The sequence below is a fragment of the Ptychodera flava genome, chromosome 19 (genome assembly GCF_041260155.1).
Source record: "Ptychodera flava strain L36383 chromosome 19, AS_Pfla_20210202, whole genome shotgun sequence".
NCBI classification, from domain to species: Eukaryota; Metazoa; Hemichordata; class Enteropneusta; family Ptychoderidae; genus Ptychodera; species Ptychodera flava.
Window position 1 is genome coordinate 17,403,467 of NC_091946.1, and position 17,628 is coordinate 17,421,094.

At 37.6% G+C, this 17,628-nt stretch overlaps 1 protein-coding gene across 1 annotated transcript in view; it reads right to left on the minus strand.

The window, feature by feature from the left end:
• Positions 1 to 787: 787 nt before the first annotated feature.
• Positions 788 to 17,628, minus strand: part of LOC139118253 (uncharacterized) — a 30,236-nt gene continuing 13,395 nt past the window's right edge. The window contains exons 9-24 of the mRNA XM_070681529.1: positions 16,052 to 16,273; positions 15,442 to 15,651; positions 13,489 to 13,713; positions 11,408 to 11,626; positions 8,293 to 8,580; positions 7,452 to 7,604; positions 6,783 to 7,080; positions 6,163 to 6,266; positions 5,838 to 6,001; positions 5,093 to 5,203; positions 4,763 to 4,868; positions 4,277 to 4,349; positions 3,791 to 3,848; positions 2,989 to 3,059; positions 1,947 to 2,022; positions 788 to 1,664 (exon numbers count right to left, since the gene is read on the minus strand). Of these exons, the coding sequence (XP_070537630.1) occupies positions 1,434 to 1,664; positions 1,947 to 2,022; positions 2,989 to 3,059; positions 3,791 to 3,848; positions 4,277 to 4,349; positions 4,763 to 4,868; positions 5,093 to 5,203; positions 5,838 to 6,001; positions 6,163 to 6,266; positions 6,783 to 7,080; positions 7,452 to 7,604; positions 8,293 to 8,580; positions 11,408 to 11,626; positions 13,489 to 13,713; positions 15,442 to 15,651; positions 16,052 to 16,273 (2,609 nt within the window). The 3' untranslated portion in view covers positions 788 to 1,433. The remainder of the gene's footprint in view (positions 1,665 to 1,946; positions 2,023 to 2,988; positions 3,060 to 3,790; positions 3,849 to 4,276; positions 4,350 to 4,762; positions 4,869 to 5,092; positions 5,204 to 5,837; positions 6,002 to 6,162; positions 6,267 to 6,782; positions 7,081 to 7,451; positions 7,605 to 8,292; positions 8,581 to 11,407; positions 11,627 to 13,488; positions 13,714 to 15,441; positions 15,652 to 16,051; positions 16,274 to 17,628) is intronic.

The window sequence follows — 17,628 nt, forward strand, 5'->3', positions numbered from 1 at the left end:
GTGGCCACCCACTTAAAATCTGTGATTGGTTAGATTTTCTCTTTCCATGGTAACTGTGGCAAAATTGGAACAGGTGACAGTATACCTTTAAGCACAACTCTCTCACTGTTATTTCACTTCATTTGTTATGTGTGTTTTCCCTCAAGTATTAATAACTTACAATTTAACTAAAACAAGCATAAGCAAAAAGAAAATAATTTAACAGAAAGAATACCACTGGCTGTGTTTTGTGTAAACTCCTGCGTAGTACCAAACACGTGCTGTTTTATGGTACCTATCAGTCTCGGCCGAGTTGAAGTCATTAATAATTGTAACGGCATCGAGGAAACACGTAAACCGTTTTCAGCATTTTCAAGTGAACTTTAAAACACCCCATCAGTCAAAATGATGAGCTGCGACAGCTTCGATTTTAATATTTTATTTTGTCACAGATCCAAAGCATTGTGCATACTGTCAACAATGGAACTCAATAAAACTTTAATTTTACCCTGTGTTAATATATATGTCATTGTACATTACGTACTTTGAAACTTTAAGACATGTAGCCGTGGAAAATATCTTAATAAATATTTATACGAAAACGTGCTTTTAACATTAAAACAAGTCGATTTTACTTTGGATAAGTTTTAACCTTCACGGTTGCACGCACTTTCAACTGCGAAGTATTTTTCAGAAATGTGATGTTAATGTCCATACAAGGGGCGTCATCACAAGAATTAGAAATAACATTAGAATTGATTAAGTTAAAATGCACACATAAAATACTCAATGTACCGTACAAGTGTAAGCTATAATCATTTAATTGTGACCATATGATTAATCGTTAAAACATGAAGTGTTTGTTACAGAGACATTGACTTTTGGTAAATCGTCTGCCTAAATGTTAGGTTTGTAGATATTGCAATGAAGTAAATACATATTGACATATTCTGGCGGTTCTTACTGCTTCATAGTAACACAATGTTGTACTGAAGAACAGAACCGCTCCAACAATCTACTGCAAAATAAGGAACACTGATTTACAAGCATCAGAGGAGGGAGAATTTAACATTCCACTATAAAACTTGCTCTTTTGAATGTGAATTATCCTACAAAAGGATAATAATATTTTTCGAACATTAAACGTAACGAGTCTGTATGTTCGCCACATCTGCCACGACCCTTCCTGGCTTGTGTTGTTGCCAACCTTGCGCAACAAATTGTTATGCCTAGATATATACTGTGGACCTGCTGCCTCATTGCTGATAGTGTCATAAATTTCTCAAAGTGAGGGTGACTGTCACTCTGAAGTTATAAGCAAAACAATTAAGATCAAAAATGTAAATTTAAAGGAAAGCACTGTACATATAACTGAATATATTTACATTCTTGATAACAGTATCTACACTTCAAGATATTAGTAATTGCAAAAACCATCGTTCTCAAGTGATGAGTTAGGCCTGCACCGTTGGTAATGCATTTTGATTGACATGAGCAACCTTTCCCTGACGACGCGCTTTTTCATCACCTGATATCTCTGGTACACAAGCGTTCCGCTTCCGTCTCGACCGACAGAACTTGGCGCACAAACTGAGCAGGAGCCTGGCTACCTCGCAGAGGGTGATGACGGAAAATCCGACATACAAACCGAGAGTACCACCAACATCACTCAGAAGATCTGCCCACTGCATGAGTAAAGGAAATAAATGACAAGAATGTTTGAGATAATACTGAACTACTCTCTTTCCTATCATATATCTGCCCTTCAACCTTTTCGATTTTCATAAAGACATTATATTTCCACCGCCATGGATTCTAGTAATACACATTCGCAGGAGTATTTTATTTCAAATTGGTACCCGCCTGTAAAACTGCATTTATCTGGCAGATATTGGCAAATATGTCCGTTTTTGTAGATCGACATCTAAGAGAATGCAAAACTGTATACAAGCAATGTTATTTCCTACCGTATAGGCAATGTTCTCTGAAGTCGACTCGTAATTTAAGGTTTCGAAGTATACCTTCAGCCGGACAAGATTAGCCCTGTTGAAGAAATGACACAGATGACAAACTTTAGAGTAAAATCTTGTTGTTGTAAGAAGATATTGTTTGCAACACTTATTACCAAGGAGACTGGTTAATATTTAAGGTTCCTGCTACCTTCTATGATGCTAGACTCAAAGGTCTGAACTGTTTGTTTCCAAGGTTTGAATTAGCACCAAGGACCAGCCTTACATGTTACGTTATGCGTATTTAATGTTTTTTGGGCAAAGACTGAGCAGCTCTCTTTTTCAAAATGACTAATCCGGTCCTTCTTCGGCCAGGTCGACAGAAAAACTGTAAGACCGATTATTTATCGAAACTTAATAATCTAAACGATGTACTGCGACAGACGTTTGAGTGTGTTATATATGTTAACAAGGGAAACACCTTACGAATAAAAAATATCGCTAACTATAAATCGAAGAGAAATTGCAGACCGTACTGAGTGATAAGATCAGCTGTAATAGTTCAAGTAAAATCAACACTTCTACATATATCTGTATTTATGATTGTGATGGGTTCCAAAACGTCGATCGATGCACAGATATTAACATTTAAGTATTAGGAAATGTCATTGACTTGGTAAATGGAGACCCTTAAGAACTCAATAAAGTTCTGTCGGTTGTAAAGCACTGTTTTGCTTTGTATCTGTGTTTGTAAATTTAGCTTCTTGTTTCACATATGGGTTTAACTTATGTGTGTTAAATGTTTATGAACATTTTAATGGGCGAGGTCAAAAGGAAAGCCAGAAATTAATGGGATGAGGTGGGGCTGAGCAAGTTAATTCGGTTTTTCTCTTGCCTATGCCAATAAACTGAAGAAACGTTCAAGGAGGGATCTCCTGTCCTGAAACACTGAAGAAACGTTCAAAGGAGGGATCTCCTGTCCTGCAACACTGTTTATAGATGATGATGATGATGATGATGATGATGATGATGATTCAAAGATATCGAAACCAACACTTACCTTGCACTTTCCAAATCGTTTAACGTCTGAGTTTTGCGACTTTTTACTTTGATTAACCTCAACAGGTTTTTCTGTGAAAAAGCAAACAGACCGGAAGATAAAGTGTGTCCTCTTGAATGTAATGTTTAAGATTTATATCCTTAAGTAGTAGGTTCTAATGATTTATTTCCAAATCTGTACGGAAAGAACTTATGGGCATGCCCATTGCAAAATGAGTGTGCTCCGTAGATTCAACCGAAGGTGTGTGATGTTTTAGCAAGGTCTAGAATCACACAAAACAAGAATTTTTGACAATGGAGATAGAAAGCCATATTCCATGGATATGCCATGGATGAAAGAAGAGAAGGAGAGGTATAGCCTGTTAAATATACGATGACAAGCAAGATACATAGATACCCTTAGATATTATACTGACTTGCAGGGACACAATACCTGATATTGATGTTTTTTAAGGAAAATGAAAGTTATCGTTGAAGTCAGCTGTTATTTCAAAGTTTGAATGTCTCCTATGAGAAAAATCAAACAACTTCGTTTTGCTCTCTACTGTATGGTTTGCATTTTTCCATAAAAAGTAATAGTTACCAGCGCCATAGAACATATCTCATTTTATATTACTAGGAATTACGTCACCCTTTTTCTGTCTTATTGTTCAGTATGTTTTCCACTACTTTTTTGTCATCTTTCAAGACGACGAATGATATATCTGTCCTCGGGATAAATTCAAAATTGACAGAATTAATACCAAAGAAGTTACATGTTCCTATAATGTTCAAAAAGCAGAAAAAATATGATATTCACCTACCAAGTATGCTTCAGATGGCCACTTGGACTGTGAAATCGTCATGGAATATTTCCTCTCGCTGTGGTAGAAATGTCGTACAAAGTGATTATGTTAATGAGCTTGACTTTCCACGGTTATATAAGGCATATCGGTATAATTTGCAAGTATAATATACAGTTCTTGCAATTTCTTTAACATTTAAATAATAGCCATAGTTTGTTGCCGAGTGGTGATCAGACTAGTGCGAAATGGAAGGCATTAACTTTGCTTTTCGACAATATATAAAATCAGCATTGTATAAAAAGAGCAAATGGGCACTGTAAAACCGAGTTATTCGACCATAGGTTTTAATTGTGACTACACTGTGGCATGTATCGTAATTGTCCAGTTTCTGTGTGTTTTTAATTTGAAAGTGTTAGGAAAGGGAATATGGAGATCCGTTTGTCTTTATCAATATCTCTGTACTGAATATGCAATTAAAATAATGAGCTCTCTTATGGTCCTTACCTGCAAGGAGGGGCGCATTTGCAGTGCAGTTTGTCGGATTGAAAGAAATAATAGATAAGTTGCTTGCAAGCGACTGGAAAACAAAATTTTTGACAACGTTACTTCACTTGTAGAAACCATGACAAGCATCAGCTTGAAAAACTTAACAAAGCTTAAACTATATATAAGATTGCTGCTACTGCATTTTGACGCTTCATAAAAATATGCAGATTGTTTACTTCTGTAAATGTGAAAACGAAAGCGCAGACTGATTATCATATATGCTTAAAGCTTTTCCAAGTTTGTCTCGATAAGTTATGAACTGTCACATAATGAATGTGATTACAAAATTCCTAAATGATTTTAATCCTTAATCTTTTGAGCATTAAAGAGAAATGGGCACACTGTGAGGGGGTAACTACTCTTTCACAACGTTTGTATACTTTTATCTTAAATGATATCACAAATCTCACTTTCTTATGAACTCATTTCATAATAATCCTTTACCTTGTGTTTTGTTCAGAGTTCGGCACGGTGGCATGGCTATGTTCAAAATATCCGTGCAACCACAGTACCGTATCAGAGCCGTCTGAAGGCATGCTTTTTCACAAGCCTGTTTGTTAAGAAATAAACTCCAAGTCAACCGAATGTATGCCATGCAAAACATGGATTTGCGGTAAAGGGCTTACTTTTAAGATAACAGAACCATGCGGAAATGTTAAACTGCATATAAAATTCTGCACATCATATGGTCCTACAGTGAACTCCAAAGCGTTCATGAATGTATCGAGCGAAGAATTGTGCGCATGGAAATAAGATACACGGTAATTGCCATACCTTCAGTGAATATGACTTTGACAGGTACTTGTCCATGACCCGATTGTCGACATCAAATCCAGCCTCGTTGGAGCAGTTTCCGTATGGTTGTGTTTGTCGTTCCACTTTGCTCTGTCGTGTACAAAGTAAAGGGCGTGTTAAGCAGCTTCAAGTTATAACGCCAGTAAGTGTGAGAGTTCTGTTGGTAGGCAATGACGTAATGACGGGATCTATCTGGATGTTTAATTGCGTATATCACGGGGTTATTCTTTGTTTGAGCTGAAGTAATTTGATACAAGCATAGTTGCTTGCGTCACAGTTTTGTCACCTGCTCGTGTGATATATCTACTCTCTCTCTCTCTCTCTCTCTCTCTCTCTCTCTCTCTCTCTCTCTCTCTCATTGCATATTACATATACAGCTGAATAGAAATGCTACAGACATACACGCTTAAGTATTATTATATTACTATATATATATATATATATATATATATATATATATATATATATATATAAACATTTATATATATACATACAGCACAAATAACTTCAAGCAAAAGGTTACAATATTTATCTTATTATTTGTTACGCTCCGCTTTTGGCATCCAGTTCTGTAATTTCCAACGACGACATCTCTACACTTTTGCAGATGTATATAAAATTTGAAGAGGTTTCCTTTGCTGTTACATGTTCCAAGCTACACTTATACAATACTGGTGATGTTGCATCAAAATAACATAACTCTTAAAATTTCCATTACACTTACTTGTGTCAATGACACCGTTGTGACCGTTCCGGGCATTGCAAAGAAGCCATGGTCTAGAGGGAAGGGTTTATCCCCAGGAGGCACAATGCTGACAACGGCGGCTGAGTCCTGGCCATAAATACTGAAATACTCATTCTCTTCGATGAATAACGTCAGAGTTAAGCCTGACAAGGGAAATGACATCGCCTTGTTAGATTCACAACGCACACATACATTATTTATAAAGAATAAGAACAATAATAGACAAACAAGCTGTAGATTCATAACGTTGCAGATGCAATTCAAGAAAGCATGTGTACAAATTGGCATAATGGGGTGTTCTCACCGTGTTCAGGACCCGAGCCTCTTGCTAATCGCGTGTTTTCAAGATTTGCATTGAATTGAAAACAGTTGCCGTAGTTCTCGTCTTGAAGTACGACGAAGTCGTTCCTGAAAGGAAGGATCAAATCGTTGAAGGTGCAATTTTGAATTCCTGATTCTCGCATTAGTTTTTGTTGACATGTGGCATTTAAATGGTTAAGCCCTTTGTTTTCCATTCTTATCAACTCATTCAATATGCTTTTAGATAAAACTGATAAATAGCCTACCCTTATATAAAAAAGAACATATATTAAACCGTATGAATTGAAGTTGCTCTCTCACATTGTACTAGAATGGCCTGTTGTTTCTCATTCATTTTAGCCTGCTACATTGTCGTGCTTCATACGCTAGTTACGTTATATAGTATCTAACTATGATAGATATTTTGCACAGGACATGTTGTTGACAAGTTTTTATTTTTGGCTCTTCATGGCAAACTTTTAAAGACTGCATACTCAAATAAAACGCTGTTAAAATGTTATTTTTGCCATATTTTAAATGTATCGCCTACATTCTCTTGCGATGGCCTTATCATATCATATCCAGGAGCTTTTTTCCAATTTGAAAACAAACTGAATTCGTTACCTTGGATCACATGCTTCCCCTGCGTATGAGCACTGCAGTATAAAGTCTTCAGCCTGGTGGCCTAACCTTCCTATCTCATCGGCGCTTAGTTTCAAAATCTTGTCGAGCTCTAAGTAATCAGGAGAGGAACTGAAAGTTTTGAATCGCATCCAGTCGGGCGGATCTTCGCCTTTCACCCGGTCGTAGTCAAAGTGAACGTGGACGTTTTCTTCGAAGTACTTGTAAACGTCTTGATCATCGGTTATAGCGTGATAGGGCTTGTGCCATCCGGGGTAGAAGGCAGTTGAATGGTCGGTCACTGTTAAACAGAAACCCCAAGATAACGTAAAAACAAAACAAACACAGATTGATTTCTTCACATGAACTACATGTTCCACTTTGGGTGAAGTAACAACACTTGTACAGGGTGTAATACAACCAATTTAGAAACCTGTGTCAGTTCTTGCATTAAAAATAGAGTTATTTTCAAGGTGTTTTACTATCATAAATGTTTACATTCCTAAGACGCAACAGATAATACAGATATGAATTTGTGATTCACACAGCTTCGTTGTTTATCAATGAATCAATGAATCGAAATAATATCCTAAGAAAACGTTGAATTGTAATACGGATTTATGTGGACACATTATTGTAAGGAGTTTGATTTGCCCTGGTTTCAAAACGTACCATTGGAATCATACTGCATACAGCCAAACTCATCGAACTTGTCTATACAATCGGCCAAAGTATCGCATATCTGGTATGGGTGAACGCATTCGCCAGATGTACATCTTATGTAGCCACTGGGACACTCCGTTTCATCGTCTGGTGGAATGAATACTGCCAAAGACAAAAAGTGAACAACGTGTGTCAATGTTTAAATATTAGCTCTATTCATACGACTTAATTTGGTAAGAGCGTGTAAATTATTAAAATTCCTGCATAGAGAGTGCTAAACGGATGTGCAATTCACGCCAAAAAATATACTCACCAGCACTGATTCGAAAAATGTTCCTTACCATCCTACATGTAACATCGGTGTAAGGAAGCAGTATGTTTTTAGGAGTAATAATTTTGGCGCGAAAGCATCAACGTTAGTATTGATAGTACGCGCCTCGCTATCGAAACAATTAAACTTTTGCTGAAACTTTCAATAAGAAAACTAAAAATTCACTTTTCAAAATCAAGAATAAAAATCGGGAATCAATCTGCAAAATTCTGTACGAGAGAAACAAATGATCTAATACTAACCGAAATTGGAAATTAAAAATGGCCGCCATTTTCACAAAAATAAGCTGGTGCTGATTTTGTTTACTCTAGGAGCTTCAAAATGAGCCGAAATTCCAAATATGTGGTAGGGACCTTGAATGCAAGATTATACAGCTCTAGAGCTGTTGAGTCGGGGTTTTCCGAGTGTTGATGTTAGAAATCATCGTCACATGGTTAAAACATTTTAACAGTTAATTGTTGACAATCTATAACAAATTAAATAATAAGTTTCCCGCCCTTTGTGAAAAAGGTGACATACCATTTAAACGAAGCTTCTGATAATACACACTGTCAGTTGCTTTGATTAGTTCTATTCCATTTGACCCAGATCTCTCTCGGTAAAGTTTACAGGTATTAGATCGATGGTTGTAGTCAAAAGAACGGCAGTCGTATCGCTTCCACCGAAAGCACCGAGATGCGCACTTGTAGAGGGCAAGGTCATAGAACACGTCAGTAGAATTAGCTGGCAGTGATTTCCCTTCGTCGGCGCTGAACATTAGAAAAATTCGTCCGAACATGTTGCTCATGGACTCCTCTCTGTTGAATTCTGAAAAAGAATCGACGCATAAAAATAAGCTGTCATACACAACGTGTACATCTCGTCGAATCAGATCAATCTGAATCTGAATCTGAATAAATACGTTGAAGACACCAATACTGGTATATGATCAACGGGGAAGAGGCAGGTGCTTAATCGCACTGGACAGCTGCCTTAAAGATGTTTACCGATGCTGATGTTACAACCGAGTCACTTAAATTGTTCCAGTCTATGATTGTTTGTGGAAGGAATGAGTTCCTGTAAATGTCCGTGTTTGATCGTGGTATTTGGAATGGTTTTGAATTATAACATGCATATTTAGTTACTGGGTTGCTGTGATGATAATCTGTGAATTTCCGAGGTTTAACTGCGCGTTTTGGTTTTTGTGGAATGAGGTATGTATCCTGGATGAATTGCTGGTATGAGACCTTGAGTGATTTTAAACAGAAATGTCAAGCGGAGTTGTTGTCTTCTTTCTTGTAGTGGTTGAAGTTGATTTTCTGTTAACATTTTGCTGATGCTGCCTGGCTGTCTTGATGTGTAATTTCTAGTAATGAATCTGATGGCTTGTCTTTGAATGTGTTCTAGTTTATCTATGTTGGTTTGTGTGAAAGGATCCCATATGATTGCACCGTACTCCATAGTTGATCTGACAAGTGAAGTGTATGCTGTTTTCCTACATGATTTGCTACAGTGTTTTAAATTTCTCCTCAGGAAGCCGACAATAGATGCTGCTTTTTTGACAGATTGTTGATGTGTATATTCCATTTGAGATCTTCAGATAATATGAGTCCGAGGTATGGGTTGTGTGGTACTTGTTTGAGGATATGACTGTTTAAACTGTAGCAATGTGAACTTTTGTTTTTTAATACTAAGGATGTAACATTTCTTAGCATTGAAACGCATCCCCCATGTTGTTGCCCATCTCTCTAGCTCTTCAAGATCATTCTGTAGGATGTCATGGTCATTCTGTGTTCTAATTGGTCTGTACAGTAAACAGTCATCAGCAAATAGTCGGACTTGAGATTTAACACAGCCTGGGAGGTCATTTATATGGCAGAGAAATAAAAGTGGACCGAGTACAGTGCCTTGAGGAACCCCGGAACCGACTGGTACTTGTCTAGATGTTTCTCCCTCGATGACGACTTGCATTTGACGTTTGGACTGGAAAGAAATTAACCAGTTATGAAGTGAGCCTCTGATGCCATAGTGATTGAGTTTATGTAATAGTTTCTTGTGTGGGACAGTGTCAAATGCTTTGGAGAAGTCCAGGATGGCTATATCTGTCTGTACATTCTTGTCATAGGATTTCATTAGATCGTCTATGGTGACAAGAAGCTGTGTATAACATGAGTAGCCAGAGCGAAATCCATGATTTAATGATGTGAGTATATTGTGATATTCTAGATGGCTTAAGATGTGTCGGCAAATGATGTGTTCCAAAAGTTTACTTGTGACTGATGTAAGAGAGACTGGTCTGTAATTTTCTGGTACATGCTGGTCACCCTTCTTGAACACTGGCGTGATGTTTGCATTTCTCCAGTCACTGGGGAGTTCACCTGTATCGATGGAGCTTTGGAAGATGTATGCCAAAGCTAGTGACAGCTCAGCAGCACAGGTTTTCAAGACCATATTAGGGATGTTATCAGGTCCTGCAGCTTTACTCGGATTTATGTTCTTAAGCAGTTTCTCCACCCCTTCCTTGGTGATTTTGAGGTGGCCTATGTCTGGTGCTCTCTCAGATGTTAGTTGAGGCATATCTTCAATGGTCACTTTGGTGAAGACCGAGCTGAATTGGTTGATAAGTATGTCCGCTTTGGTTTTGCTGTTACTCACTAGCTGTCCTTTCCTCTTTAGTGGTGCAGTGCCAATGTTTTCTTGCTTTTTAGATTTTACAAACTTCCAGAAGGGTTTGCTGTTGTTGTTTTTCAGGCCATCGTCGATGATATTATTGACAAATGACCATTCTGCTCGTCTGAATTCTCTCTTACATACCTTTTGTATGTGTCGGTAGTTTGACCATTTTCCTGTCTTCTTTGCTTGTTTGTATATCCTGTACTTTTGTCGGCTGAGTCGTTGCAATTTGTGGTTAAACCAAGGTAGTGAATGTCTGAAGTGCTTCATTTTAGATGGAATGTGCAAATTGATTGATGTCGTGAGTTCTTGTTTGAAGGTTGACCACAACGATTGTACACTGGCACCTTCCTGATATTTACGGCTGATATTATCAGAGATCTTACTTGCATCATGATGGAGTTCAGCCCAATTTGCCTTTGAATATTGATAGCACTTCTTTGGTTTCTGTTTGATGTAATGAGGCTTTGTCATTGAATCTGTTATGACAATGTCATGATCAGATATGTCGGGTATACTGATAGAACTTTTAATGAATGAAGGGTTTGTAGTAAATACCAAGTCCAGTAAGTTGTTTTCTCTTGTAGGTTCTCGAACGCTTTGTTTCCATCTTTTCTTTAGCGGAATAGGTGGTGCCAGTAAAAAGTGAACATCGTATTAGGACATACATACATACATACATACATACATACATACATACATACATACATACATACATACATACATACATACATACATACATACATACATACATGCATGCATACATACATACATCCATACATACATGCATCCATCCATCCATCCATCCATCCATCCATCCATCCATCCATCCATCCATCCATCCATCCATACATACATACATACATACATACATACATACATACATACATACATACATACATACATACATACATACATACATACATATACATACATACATACATACATACATACATACATACGAAACAAAGCAAATAATTACCTCTTGCATGGACTTTCACTTCGCAAATATGTAGATTACTGACTCTAAAAGGGTCATTCTTTATGAAGACATATTTTCCTAATATTGCCACGAAACAATCTTTCACTATAGTTAAGTTTCTCAAGTCTTCGTCCCAAACCTGTGTTCCACATTGGGCATTTCTGTCGATGTCGTCGCTATAGTAACCGACCCTCACAACGGCTCCCTTAAGCCTTCCAGCTATAATGAAAAACAGTGTAATATTTGTTGAACTCCGTGCTGTTTACCAGTATGAACAGTCTACATCCTTCCAACACTATTCTCTGTGTTTACCCATGCATGTAATTCCCTGTGAAATTTCATCCTTTTATCAATGCAAATGTCTCTTTGTAGAGTTAATGTGGCCAAATAAATGCTGTAACCCTTTAAAAAGCTGTAATTTTTCCAACTAAAACTTTAGTGTAACATTTTATCATTTTTTTAGTGTATTTTTCTCTACTTTTTGATAATTTTCGACCAAATTGACATCACTTTTCATTGACTATAGTTTATTATCAAAGTTTGGCAAAAATCAGAAAAAGTGCGGCTGGGGTAAATTTTATGAAGGGGTAAAAATTGACTTTGGCACTCAAAGGGTTAATCACAACGCTGTACGCACATGTTGACTTATGATTTTGACAAAATAACACATAATAGCTTTTGTAACATATATAAGAAGTAAGAAATTTATTGCATTTAAAGAGGCACTCCCACTTGGTAACATTTTTAAAACACGTTTTTTTAATGCCAACGGTCGATATTTGACATGGCGACTGCGCGCGGATCGCGAGATATCGATAAAAACATGTCCTCAAAAAAGTTAAAGTTTGAATTCCGGTGGCCCACCTGAATTCAGCTTCCGAACATAGAACGTTCGGCACTGGGGCCATTGTCAACTAAGCTATGGAGTACGAGTCTACGCTGACGCTGCTGTACGCTACAGCAGTACCACTCGCGTCGGTGAGCGGTCATGCCCCACGGGAGAAAGCCGAGTCATACTGACTCGGCAAAAAAACGGAAGACAAAGTTTGCTGATTCCACCAGAATTCGCATAGGTGACTAGCACAGATAGGTGCGGTTGATACATAGTATGCATAGTGGCCGCCGCGTGGTATGCGCACATACCACACGCGGCGGCGGCTATGTATCGAACCACGCGTAACTGTGTGGCAGACGACAAAATGTAGTCATCAGAGGCAACTAATATTTTACACGTAAAAACTGATATCTATGTGGTATTGTTTAAAAATTTAATACAACCGATTGAGAATAATGAAAACGACAAAAACTAAGGAGAAGTTTTAAAAAAGAATTACCAGAGGTAAAGGCATTGATAATGATGTATATAAAGTCATCGCGGTAGGAGGTAAATTAATTGCGTCATTCGAACGTTTTTGGACTCCTTAGAATATCGTCAATCAGCACAACAACACACTTTCGGGGGATTTCGGGTCATAACCAGAAACGATCGTAAAACTTCGGGATGTGAAAATACGCTCGGGAAATGACATGTTTTTATCGATATCTCGCGATCCGCGCGGAGTCACCACGTCAAATATCGACCGTTGGCATTAAAAAAATGTGTTTTAAAAATGTTACCAAATGGGAGTGCCTCTTTAAGGTAGAATGCGCCCCGGGGACAGATATTTGGACTCGAAAACTTTTTCAACATTCTCTTGATCTATCACTTGTGAGAACTCATATTGAAGTTTATGGAGGAAATAAAACTTTTAGTTTTTGATTTTCGCCCTTACAGATAACACAATTACGTTAATCAGGTGTGAATTTTTCTTAATACAATAGGATCGTCTTATAATAATCACATTTTTGTAGCTCTCAAAGATTCAGAATCTAAGAACACTCTGTATGTACATGAAAGTGTGGTTTTTTCACTTTCATATGGGTCGGAGGCCTTTAAACACACATTTAGGTGATGATATAATATTTGGGGAAAATGCAATATTATCCAAAAATAAAATAGGGCGCTCTTCCAGTTTCAATAAAGTATCCTTTCATACAGTGCTCGGCTGAAAACAAAGTAGTGAACGAACGGAACTACATACGGCAGCATTCTCGATTGATCATGACGACTTTGTACACCGAGTAAATATTCAGGAGATCGACCCTCCACCAGGCTCCTGCTTGCCTTCCAGAATGCATGCAACTACCACGTCTTAAAAGTGGGTCTTCATTACCGTCGACGGCTCTGCTTGCCACGTTTGAGTAATAGGTACTGCTCTGCTCAGCCGGTTTTCCCAGGGCTACGTTTGGCAGATTGTCCACGATATCTAGAAATATAGTAAGATTAAGTCGACAAAGTTTTATTGAGCATTACTCAAGTGGTTATTTAAATTTGTTGACAAACATGTCGTTCGGCAGAAATGACACCAGAATGTTGCATAGCCGGAGAATTGTTTTTCAATAAGAGTCACAAATATGGCAGTTTGCAATCTAAAGCTTCATCGTAGTTCACAGACAGAATGGTGAGCGAGTTCACATATCAAGGAAAACAGTAAGTTATTGAAGCAATTTACATCGCAGGAGTAGATGGGAACCCATCCTATGGAAAATTCATAACTATGGGTTAATTGGAGTTACTTGATTCGAGGAGACAATGTGTGGTTTTCAAATAAACAATTTTTGTTCAAATGATGTATGTTCTTTAGAACATCAGTGTACGAACTGGCAAGTGTCGATTGAACTTGGTTGATCCGAAAAACAATTACATGTACTTGAACAGAGTGGTAACCGGTTGAATTTGTCAAATCAAGTTTGAGAGTCAGAATTTGATCTCATCATGTATAATTCACATGGTTGAAACTTAAGAAGGGAATGTAGCTCATGCAAAATAATGCCTCGATCCATTGCCTTATCTTTAAATTTATTATGACCTTAAGGTCCAATCAAATGTGACTCAGTGATTTCTATGAAAAATCTACTTATATACATCAACAAACACCAAAATAACGAACTTTCATAAATTGACCAACACCCGGCTGCTAAATATTGTTACCGTTACATATTTATCATATTAAGGTAGTACACGCATCGAAAGTAAAAGACTGAGGCTTTTGTTCATTGACAAACTTTCCGTAATAAAACTTTTAACCATGTCTAGCCAAATCAAGACCAAAAATCAGGGGTCACCGCGCAAAGTTTGATACCTGAGAAACAAACTGTGTAACATTTGCCATATTTGCAGTTCAAAATGTCCGCAACTCTATGGGAAAAAATAAAGTTTTCGATTTCAGGAAAATAAAGACTGGAACTTTTCTTGCGCCACGAGCTTCAAAATGAGCCCCCACACGTTGTGGATTAGATTCAAATTGTAAAAAATTGAGAGTCCCAATATCTGTTCCCAGCGCGCAGTCTACTTTAATATTGGTTGAGGTGAATTACGATACATGATTGCAATTTCATGAGCTTTATGTGTCTTTTCCTAATGCTAAAAGTTAATACATTATTCTAGATCTACTCGTACCTACATTACGGATCCCGTTTACAAAGTTAAAAGGTTTACATCGGTTAAACTTAGTTGGAAAAGTTGCTCTACGGCACTGCGATCGTTTCACTGACATTTCGGTCAATGTCGTTCGTCAATTTGCTGTACACAGTCTCAAGGTCATCGAAGTTTGTTAACAGTAAATATTATTTTCCACATTAGAGGTCAGCAAATATGAAATACTAGCTAAAACAAAAGAGATGGACAATGAAGACTATGACAGATGAAGGCCAAATTCAACTTTGCTGTACTCTGAACCAGGCGTTTTAATTTATTGCTGCCGAAGCCGGGATTGCGTCGGTTTATTTTTATGGTAATTATGCCATGATGGCTTCTTTGGCTATGCTGTTTGTTGAAGGTGCGCGGAACGTGTGTTTTTCGTCGTGCAACTTTCGTCAGCTGGTTTACAGGATTTGTAGATTGAATAAATGATCAGCCATAAAATGCAAAGAACGGAAATATGGTAATGTCAAAAGACTCCATTCCTTTACGGTTTGGGATGTAATCCTCTTACCTTCGCCCATGACTTCAACTTCACACAGAGTGAGAAATCTTATTTCATTTTCAAGTTGTACGGACACAAATTGACCTTGCAGAAGACACTCTACTTGAACCTCACTGGTCGAGTTAATATCTTCCGCAGTTATGATTTCTCGGCATTGTCTATTGTTTGCGATGACGTCACTGTTACCCACTCTGACGATGGCTCCATGAAGACTATAAGCTGCAGAGCAAGATATCCAAAACAGCATTAATTTAACATTCACTGGGTTTGGTTTTGTGGTTGTACTTACAAAACATATAGTTGTCTGCATAAGAAGAGAACGTGCTGTTAAGGCTAAGAAAGTTAACCTTTGGACAACTTTTAAGCATTTTCTTGGGAAAATCGATATTTGCAAAACAGAACTTCATTCTTCAAAGAACAATTCTTAATTTCTCCGATTAATTCGAATGACGCGATAGAGATTTTGACGTGATTTTTCAACCGACAAACATACATGATAGAATGTCAGAACAAAGACAACAGAAAATATCATGTGGTTTCGGAAGCTTTGATAAGACGCGTTTTTTTAACTACCAATCAGGGTTGTATGTAGTTCAAAGAAGATACCAAGTGAACTTACCACAACAATCAGCTCTCTTTGTGACAATAACGGCGTAAATTTCATATTCTTGACCGAGATCGACTTTCCACCAAGGTTCATACTCTCTACGTGTACGCATGCAACTTCGCTTGTCATATCTGTTACTTTTGTCTCCGTCGACGGCTTTAACTGCACTACCATGAGCGAAGATACTACTTTGGCTGGCCTTTTTGTCGAGGGCCAAGTTCCGGTATTTAGAATCTGTAATGCAACGCAGACAATATTGTACTGAAGTTCCGTATTCAACACATATATTATTAAGGACACGACGTTCATATCAGTGAAGTAATGAAGGGCAAAATGCTGACCGTCTATATGCGTTAAAGCGAATATATATATATATAAATATATATATATATATATATATATATATATATATATATATATATATATATATATATATATATATATATATATATATTTATATTTATTTATTTATTTATCATATACCAATGCCCATATTGCTACATCCTAGTGACGTTCACCGTAAGATATCAGCCGTGTTATTTCACGGTAAACGTAGAGATATGCACGATGAACGTCATCAGTTTTAGAGTTTTCCCGAACTACAATTAGCTGTTTGTTGGTAAACAACGTAAACAACAAAATGGCTGCCGTTCCCCGCGTGCGAAGCGATGTCGCCGACGTGAAAACTTGAAGGGCTTCGAGTGCTGAGGAACACGGGTATTTCTGGTGGCAAAATACGGAAGTATCACGTTGAGTGTTGAAATGTTTTCCCATGGTATTTTTTGGTCAAATTCTAGCAAACATTCTGCCGTTCGCACGGCGTCGGCACTGTGCATGGTCTCCACCGAACTGGTAGTGAGCGCGACGACTGTTGATATGTCAACTCTTAGGGTAAACAACAAAATGGCGTCCTGTCCATGGGAGCTCTCGTGCCGTACGACGATCGAAATCAGGATAGATTTAAAGCTGAGCAGTTTTTGATCGGTTACAGTTGTAATATCATATTGCACCTTAAAATGTTCCTTTTGTATGACGGTTTTTGTATCCCGGTGTCTTTCTTCTTGGGTTTCATTGAGATATGGACGACTTGCAGCGATGTCGCGCGTGATGTTGACATCTTCGTCGTATACTTTATGAATGAAGCCTGTTCACCAAAACATTCTGATATTTATGCGCAAGGCGTAATAAAGTAAAGCCTCAAAATTTAAGGTTTTTCGTTCTATTAGTAAAAATTCCCTAAAATTATGGGCATGGGTATATGATAAATGAAATATATATATAAAATCCCGGTTTAGCTTTAGGTCTTGTTTCATAAAATTATATCACTAGAAAGTCCGTTTTATTGTTATCACAGAGTAATATCATAGACAGAGTGGCAACACTTGCATGCCTTTTGTTCCATGGTCGTCTCGGTAGACTATTGGTTTTTCATATTAAAATGAGCTTCAAAGGTGTTAAACTTTTTGGAGACTTGGTTTGTGGTTGATAATTACACGAGATTATGCGAAACATACGACGAGATGGCATCGTACTGCCAGTCGCGTAGCAACCATAGTTACTTTGTGAGCTCTCAGGCCAGAAACACTGCC